Source organism: Gymnoscopelus braueri (assembly GCF_963280865.1).
Source record: "Gymnoscopelus braueri genome assembly, chromosome: 18".
In the NCBI taxonomy this organism is placed as follows: domain Eukaryota; kingdom Metazoa; phylum Chordata; class Actinopteri; order Myctophiformes; family Myctophidae; genus Gymnoscopelus; species Gymnoscopelus braueri.
This window is the reverse complement of record NC_137618.1, coordinates 31687624-31696954: the sequence shown is the minus strand read 5'-3', so window position 1 is coordinate 31696954 and position 9331 is coordinate 31687624. Positions and strand designations below refer to the sequence as shown.

General features: G+C 39.4%; 1 protein-coding gene across 4 annotated transcripts in view; it reads right to left on the bottom strand.

Annotated features, from left to right (window-relative positions):
- Positions 1 to 923: 923 nt before the first annotated feature.
- The window catches only part of mid1 (midline 1), a 41263-nt gene continuing 32855 nt past the window's right edge, over positions 924 to 9331 (bottom strand). For all 4 annotated transcript variants that reach the window (XM_080412523.1, XM_080412524.1, XM_080412522.1 and 1 more), the window contains 7 exons: positions 8525 to 8632; positions 6581 to 6729; positions 6362 to 6489; positions 5332 to 5475; positions 3497 to 3658; positions 3185 to 3395; positions 924 to 2747 (listed from right to left, as the gene is read on the bottom strand). In XM_080412523.1, the coding sequence (XP_080268649.1) occupies positions 2399 to 2747; positions 3185 to 3395; positions 3497 to 3658; positions 5332 to 5475; positions 6362 to 6489; positions 6581 to 6729; positions 8525 to 8632 (1251 nt within the window). In that variant the 3' untranslated portion in view covers positions 924 to 2398. The remainder of the gene's footprint in view (positions 2748 to 3184; positions 3396 to 3496; positions 3659 to 5331; positions 5476 to 6361; positions 6490 to 6580; positions 6730 to 8524; positions 8633 to 9331) is intronic.

Here is a 9331-nt window from a genome sequence, read left to right as displayed (position 1 = left end):
TTATGATTTAATAATCAGTTTCATATAAAACATAATACAATTTGTAGAATGACGGTCAACCTACATCAATATAAACCAAATGTATATAAATGCATGTTCATCTATATATGTCATTATTAATCTAATTAAATGATCAGTTGAATGCAATCCTTACTGTTCTCCATATTTCCTCAAAGTGTGATTATTTTGAATGAATGAATGAAATCTACGTAAAATTGGAAAAAAGGAAGGAGAAAAAAATACGAATTATGATGATATAAAACCTGTATTTGGACCTTTGAAAAAAGAAAGGGGAAAAAAAGGTTAGGTTACGCTACATGTTTTCATTAGCAGAAGCACAGCAGTGTGAAGTCAAGGCCAGAAATGTGTTTACAGGTCAGTGTCACCAAAGTACATAAATGGCCTCCAGTGTTTGTTTATACACAAGCATGTACACATCTCCTAAACCAACAGATCTAGGTGGCATCAAAATCCTCAGTGTTAATTTAACTCTGAGGGTGGACAAATGGATACATCAACACTGATGATTTTGCAGTGTATGGCGTAGGAAATGTTCATGTACTAAAGCTCTGTCAAGATCCATTTCCCAAGGGTGTCTGAAGGGAGGTCACAGTAAGTTCAAACTACTGTTTTCCCCCAGATCTTTTTTTTAAAAGGAAGCCCTGTGACATTCAAGCCATGTTATTTGAGGATCAAAAGAGACGTCAGAGAAATTCATGTCAGAATTTTGCCAATTTTAAGTAAAGTGCGAAAAAGATCTTTTAAAGAAATACAAATGCTTTTCTTACACTGTAGTTTCATGTAGGTGATGGTCTATGTTGATTAGTGATGAAACACCTTTATGCCTAAAATATACAATTTGTACTATTTGTCTGAACAGTATTTTATTATGTAAAACCATAGGGACATAGTGACACTCATAATAAAATGAAGTAATTTTATTACAACTTGCACAGAGAAAATTAAAAGTGAAAATTGTGGTGCAAGGAAGATTTGACAAGTCAAGTACATTTGTATTTATATAGCACCAAATCACAATAAAAGTGACCTCATGACACTTTACATAGTAGTATAGAGCAGGTCAAGACCATACTCTTTAATTAACAGTGACCCAAGTTCTCTATTGTCATTCTTGTAATCCAACATCAAGAAATTGACAACGTTGTTAATTTTAAATTTGTCTGTTTAATTATATTTACAAAAGAAACTTGACTATTGCCTTTACAATTAATAAATAATTCAAATTACGTTTAAAATTAATTAAAAAAATTATTAAAAAATGTATCTGACCTTCTTTACAATTTTATTTTCTTTAAAAACATTTGCAACAGTAAAGAAACTGTAAAGATAATGTGAGTTATTAGTGATGGCAGGCTTTGTGTGCTGAAAGTGCTAAGACATTGAAAAGATGCATTGAAAATGTATTCTTTCAAAGATCAATAGGGTGCTGTTGACTAGGTCCATCTGTAGAAATGACATGTTGTTATGACTTTTCAAGATTAACATTTGTACTCAAAGGTTTAAAATGATGCTGTTAACACATGCATTAAAAGAGGCACAAACGTAAAATGACCCTGGGCCTGCATGAAAATAGCATTGCAATGCAATTCAAAATACCCATTCCTATAACCAAACCCTCAAAACCAGTGGTGGACAAAGTATTCAACCACAGTACTTGAGTCAAAGAATAGATACTCAAATATTACTCAACTACAAGTGAAAGTTGCTCAGTCAAATTTGGCCTTGCGTTAAAGTACTTGAGTAATTGCTTGTAAAAAAATATTTAAGTATTCAAAAGTACATGCTTTTAAAAATACTTCAATATTCAAAAGTACAACTTACAAATTATAAAGTACATTTTCTTTTGAATATCAATGCATTGCTGTACATTTTTTAATATAAAACAACGTCAAAAAAATTGTGAACATTTCCATCTTGGAGATCAGCTATTTTTAATAGCGGGCTTCAGTGGTTAATTCACATGTGTATTTTTGTAAGTTTGGTCCCGGTGGTCCCTTCCTAGAAATGTAGTGGAGTCAAAATATGTCTGAAATGTAGTGGAGTGACAGTCATAAGATTCCCCCAAAAAAACATTTGTACAGTACTCAAGTAAATGTACTTTGTTACTGCCCACCACTGCTCAACACAAACCAGTAGTAGAGCAATGTGCATAAAAGTGCAAAGCATGAAAAGAATCTAGACATGTTTCTAAGACATGTTTGTAAATCATATTTTAAATTATTATTTAAAGCATCAATTAATATCTATGAAGCCTGCAAAGCCGTTCTTTGTTATCCTTTTAGCTACTGTTTTGATCTTGCCCACCGCACATAGAGGACTGCAGGGGCACAGCTGTGGTCACTCTTGCCTGGATAGATCCATAGATAGACAGGTTTTCTTAATTGTGGCAGTCTGTCCCCTCTAGGTGATCTGGGATGGGCAGTCCAGTGAGGATTGTTAAACATTTGTTCCACACATTGAACACAGGGCAGACCGGTTGAGCAAAGGCAATGTCAAAGGTGTGCAGGTGCTGAGTGCCAACGGCGTCATAGAATGACAGAGACCCAGAGTCATAGTCCAGCAACACCCCAATACGTCGCAGGTTGGGGGAAGGCTCGATGGGCATCTCCTTGCTGTTGTGACGCACCACCCAAGAGTTGTTACAGCGAGACAGCACCCAGGAGGCTGAGTTCTTGCCTACCCACTCATGCCTTGGTGCCGACTTGTAAGTAATGCCCACTGCAAACCTAGTAGGAAAGTACAGAATAAAAGTTTTGCAAAGTTCGGTTAAAAAGCCAAAATGTCCTGGCATAGAAAATCTCATGAAATGCATAATTTAAAGGAAGCTTAGCTATACGCACATCGACTGTGGGTAATGGGCTAAAGAGGCTTCAGTTAAAAAAGGTAGAGCCCGCACACCAAAGCAAGTAAAATATTTACTTCTTTATTAAAAAAATGACAACATTTCGATCCGCTGTGGATCTTCTTCAGGTCATATGAACATACACACCTGTTGACTTCCTTATAAAGATGTACCCCATTGTCTGTCACCCCCACTGTGCGCCACTCCCACATAATCACAGCAGGTGCGACTCATGATCATCACCCCTAAAGTGACCTCGATACATAATTTAAAAACATAGTTCTCCATAATAATTTAGAAGACACATTTCAATATTGTTACCATGTGCTTCCTCCTATCAGCGCCTCCCAGTAATGGCGGCCACTGTCAATGTAGACGTTCCCTGTGACCCCATAGCTGCTCTGGCTGGTGAAGCGATCTTGGGCATGGTGGCTCTTCTTCGACAACACCTCGTCCCTCTCCACTGTCAGGTTGTCATGGGACACCTTCAGCTTCTTGTGAGCAGACTTTGGGTCCAGTTTGAATGGTTGACCTACAAAAATGCATTTAAAGTGTTTTAGTTTTCTTGGTCGTTTTGTAGAATATATCAAATACTTTCCAAGGGTAATAAACCACATATTGAACATGACATACTGTTGGTCTTTAGCTTCCCAGGATCACTGCTGCGGTTGCCAGCCTGGTTTATGGCCTTGACTAGGAAGACGTACTTGGTGCCACACTGGAGCCCATGCACTGTGTAGTGGTTCTGCTTGATGTTCGGCACTATCATCCAGCTGTCAGCTGAGTTACACAAACCTACAGCCGCGGCAGAAACAGATGATAGATGAGAGGGGATCAGAAGCAACGTCAATCTGTATACGTTTTTTTGTTTGTTTTGTTTTTAAGATTTTTTTGGGCGCTTTTATGCCTTCATGGGGAACTGGGGAGAGAGATTGATTGATGTAGTTTATTTAGTAAGACATGAGAATAGTACATGACAGTACATAACAGTACATGGAAGTACAAATTCACAATACAAGGTCTACTAAACTGGAACTCTCATTAAGCACTAAGCTTGTTTAAGATGAGAACCCCATGCACACAAATCATGATGATATATACAGTAAGAGGCAGATAGATATACACACTACTATACAGAATGTCATACAATCAGCTTTCAGGTTACTGGTATGAAGAGAGAAAAAAATAATATATATATATATACAAAAGAGGAAAATGAAGGGGGGAGTGACATGCAGCAAAGGCCGTCGGGATCGGGACTCGAACCCGCTGTCAAGCTACATTGAGCCAGCGGTCCAGGCCAATCTGTATACGTTTGTTGACTCAGGGGCCCCTTGAACGAATTTGTGTGACATACAGTGTAACTACTGTGCAGTTGTTTTTAACCTCCTATAGCTAACACTACTCTGGGAATGCATGAGCCTTCAAGTACAATAGCATTCCAACTCGACCAAAGTATGCTTGGGCACTGGGGCAGAAGAGGGCAGATTCCTTAATTGAACACGCTGTGACCTTGTTAGTATGATCTGTTCAAACAATCCCACTTCAGTGAAGGGCCAATATTGGACCTGCAATCTACATCTGGACTGGAATCCACTCTGTCTGAAGTTTCATACAAGTGGCTTACTGTAGTCTGATCCAGATGAATCTGTGCCAAAGATTTTTCTATCATCTTATTATTCACACAGAAGTAGGAGACAAGAGTTCCGCCCCCTGCTGCCAGGATAAATGCTTTATTTCATCTGGATAATGTAATGAATCCCTCAAACCATTTAGAGGACTCCACAGAAAAATCCCTTTCATTATTGATGTTTTCCACGACAAACATTAATGCCCTCTCCATGAGAGAAGCCACACATTTAACCACTTAAAGGACAACTTTGTTTTTTTACAACCAAGGTTTATATTTTAGCTTATAATTAAAGTAAATAAAAGATAAGTGTTATTTTCTTTTCATTTACTGCTTTCTATAGTTTTAGCAATTTTTGCGATATTTTTTACAGTGGGCGGGGGCATTCTGTCCGGTGGCTAAATATGCCTTTTTTACACAATAAAAAAGGTCCTGTGGTCTTTGATGGCCAGATGTGAGTTATTGGGGGCTAGAAGAGCTACTGTAAATAATAATAAAGAAATGCGGGGTTATTGTGTAAAAAAAGACATATTTAGCCACCGGACAGAATGCCCCCGCCCACTGTAAAAAATATCGCACAAATTGCTAAAACTATAGAAAGTAGTAAATAAAAATAAAAATAACACTCATCTTTTATTTACTTTAACTACAATCTAAAACATAAACCTTGGTTGTAAAAAAACAAAGTTGTCCTTTAAACCCTATATACTTCTCTCTAGAAGAGATCTACAAGTTCACAAGTAGTAGATCTGCTATTTCCGCTGAATGTTTTTCCTCTTTTTGCCAAATGTTCACCTGCCCAGAATAGGGATGCTAGGTTAACATGTGGTTAACTTACTGATGACATTGGCTTGGCTGGTGAAGATGGCATACTGGAGTTCATATGATACGACACAGAACTCGTCATCGGACGTCCAGTGAACAGTGATGGTGTCATATGAAGCTGTACATAACTCCCCGCGGATCACTGGTGGATTTGGTGCTGCAAAGGGGAAAACAAAGTCAAAAGTCATTTTAGGACAACTGTCACAGAGTTGTGGAGAGTGGATTGCATTCTGGAGGGAGAAAACAAGTAAAAGAAAAATCCTGTAATCAGTTGCAGAGATCAGTTGTAGCAGGTTTTGGTGAATGGTGCTTTGCAAATCGTTTTTGTTGGAACAGCAATATGCCCTGTAATTGAGTTACAGTAGTTTACAGTTCCCTTGAGGTATCAGGCATCCATAGCCCTCATACGGAGTTCAATGCATGTTACACAATATGCCCTAAGCCTGTACAATAAAAAATAATATTGAATTAATTTAAAAATGAAACTTAAACTGTAGACTATGTTTTTCGAGCATCAGTTTTTGCCTCCTGAAAAGTACAAGGCCTGCAACTACATTAGATGCGCATGTAAGCACACAGGAAGCCACCTTTACTCAAAATAATTAAGGAAAGTTGCTTTGGAAACAATAAGAGATTAAAAGACAGAAAATAGCAGATAAATCTGACATTAGCAGTTATACTGAATGGCTCAGGAGTATAGAGTCTGGGAACCACAAGGTCCCCGGTTCAATCCCTGGCTTTGTATCAAGGTGTCCATGAAAAAAATACCCCAACTGCTCCCGAGCAGCTTGGTACCTGGCAGGCAGCGTATATACATTCCACACCAGGGTTACGAGAAGACCCGCCCTTGCCTGCCTCTGATTCGCCTACCGAACCTGGCAGCGTTGCAAGGTACTCCCCAACGTCCACATGGGTGAGTGAATGTGTGAGTGAATGGTGGAATGTGCATAGTAAAACACTTTGGATAAAGGTGCTAACAGAAATGCAGACCACATGGTAATTCACAGATTTAGTGCTAAGAAAAACAAAAAATCTCCACAAACCTGTGAGGTAGTCCAAGCTTTCCAGCATTTTCTTCTCCCTCGTGAAGTCCAAAGCAAAAGTATCAAACGTGTCATTCAGGTTTATTTCTGGTATCAGGATTTGAGAGGAGGCAGTCGCCATGGACACTCTGCAAACACACAAGCCCATTGTGACATGTCAAACTTGCATATCAAGCTATGGGAAGATATCGTAGCCATTTATTGTACCTTTTCTCTCACCTCTCACAAGTGCTTTTGGCTGTTTGCAGGAAGCGGGCAGGGTCCGTCTCTTTGAGGGTTTGGTCAGCCGTAGTGATGAGGGAGGAGGACCTCTCTATGCATTGCTTGCAGCCAGCTATCTGTTGGGCCAGTTTCCTCAACCGCACAGACTTGAAAAGAAATAAACTGAATAAGCTTAGCTGCTAAAGCCTGAGTTATACTTCGTATAAGGTGTGTGCCAATAAAAAAAATTTGGAATGGAAATGGAAATGGAAATGTGAGTACTTTGTCCTCCATCGATTTGAAATTTGGGATGTACTACCTTTTTGGGATTTTTTCAATTCCTATTTTTGATATGTAGACTTGCGCACGATGCGCTGTCAGCAGTCTATGTCAGTCGTCTATGATGTCAGTCATCATTATGACTCAAAATTTTGTCAAGGTTTCAGCCCAATCTGACCCTCATTGACTTCCATTATAAAATTTCAGTTAAATATTTCAAAAAATATAAAAACACGTGTGGCAGTTTGTGAGATTAGTCCTGGACAAACAAACAGACAGACGCCTTGCCTCTTACCCAGTCAACACCAATGACACCACACCAACAAGTTGCAACCACTTCAACAGAATCCCAAAACTGCACCAACCTGCAACGGGGTCAGTTCATACCACTGCAAACGGTTGCAAGTTGCAACTCGTCGCGTTGCGAATCATTGGTGTGTACTGGGCCTTACAGAACCATGCCGTGAAATCTCGATTACATTCAGAAATCCAGCTTCAGCTCCACGTGTCACTTTTGTCAGACAGTTCTTTAAGGTTCACAAGCTTCCCATTATTCCTACAGACATTAACACGCGTTTGTTTGCCAGCAACGTTGGATTAAAATGGATCAACATGGCATCCCCACCATTCTCCAACGCCAACCTAAGCCTAAAGAAAGTGAGAGCTTATTTATATACCGTATGTCTCCTGAATAACATTACCATGGTAACACACCCCCCCCCCCCCCCAACCTGGCCCAATTGGCCCTGAGGCAGAACGCAGCCTCTAACCTGACAAGAGGCACGGGGTGAGGAAGGAAGCAGTCCTCCTCCTCAGAGGGGGATCACAGGAAGCAGGGCTGATCTTACTCTGACATTGGACGTGGCACAGCATGCCACAGGCTCTCTAATGGCAACTAATGGGGGGGAAAGGGAAGGGAAATGATTCAAGAGGCAAAGTGCATTTGTGTCAAAATGCGTGAGCAGTGCACTGTGCCAAAACCACTCCATTACAGCGAACGTGCGTAGTGATACTGAACACAGGAGAAAACAAACCAATTAGCTCCCGCAGTACAGTGACTTTTTCAAAACAATGAGCTGACAACACTGATATCATTTTACAGCAACACACAGGGGGGGCGGGGGGGGGGGGACAAAATCATGTATCAAAAGATGTATACTCGTGTACATGTTTGTTCCTGGAGGTATAGATTAACCTTGTCACTGAAAACAATATGTCTCAGGCGGCTCTAATGCTATGGCTCAGACTGCAGTGTGCAACATAGCCAGCTTTCTGAACCTTGAGGTTAGAGAGAGATGATGAGCTCATCTGCGTGGGCTGACTCTGACAGATCAGACTGCCTGCCCTCTTCACTAATCATCAAAACCAATTAATGCAATCCACATAATTCTTGGACAACTTAAGCTACCATGAGCAGCAAAGCTCTTTTATAAGCACAAACCAGTGGAATTCCCATCTTTCACAAACCTAATCAGGGCATTTATCTCTTAAGTACAGCAGTGGAAAGTTTCATCCTTTGCATTAAAGATAGATTATAGTATAGCCACAGAAAGTGTATTTACAATAAACTACAATGGACAATAGGATCTGTCATGCACAGAATAATATTTTCCTTGTACGAGTTATCAGCAAACTAGAACAGTTGAAGGGCAGTGAAGCAAGCAAGATGCCATCAAGAAATACCTTTCCTTCCTTTATCTTGGTAGCTATGATTTGTCTCCTCTGTTGTATGATGTCGATCAGCAGGTCACATTCTTCAAGCAGTTTGTTTTCTTGTCTCGATGCATTCACCTAAGGGGACATAGAGTAAGGACAGTTGAGAGATAGTCAATAATGACTGACTGTTGGTCTGATTATCTAAACAGATGCATTTGCATATTGTATTGATTCTATAATTCGACAATTCACACAAGCCCCAGGTGACAGAGCAAAATCGAATTTCTAAAGTAAAATAAATGTTCAATTATACATACATTGTTATGGCAAGTCTGAGGAGGTAATCAGCTTGAGCTGACTGATAGCGTTTTGTCTCTCTTTTAACCAAAATATTTATTTTTGTAATGACACTTGACAAAATGTGTGTACTGTATGTTGGATAGCTTTGTTTGTTAGTATAGTAGTAAATCAAATAGTGGCAGCTATTGTACAGTTGTTACAAAGTAGTTACCTAGCAACTCCCAAAGCTAACTGCTTGCACCTTGCTACAAATAAATAGCTGTCAAATGTGTATTTATGCTTAGTTTTGCATTTCCTCCACATGACAAGAGCTTGGAAAAGTAAATTAAAAAAAAACTAAAATTAATGTCAGTCTTTCTTTGATTTAACAATGGGATAGGTCTCTAAGAAAGTGACATTATGACACCTACTGTACTTTATATGTAAATGTAATATATCCACTGGGTACACAGACATTAGGCCTGTCATTTCCTTTGTGTTTCATTGTAAGCTAGATATCATATCTACCTGTTTAAATGAGAGCTAAATTGAAAC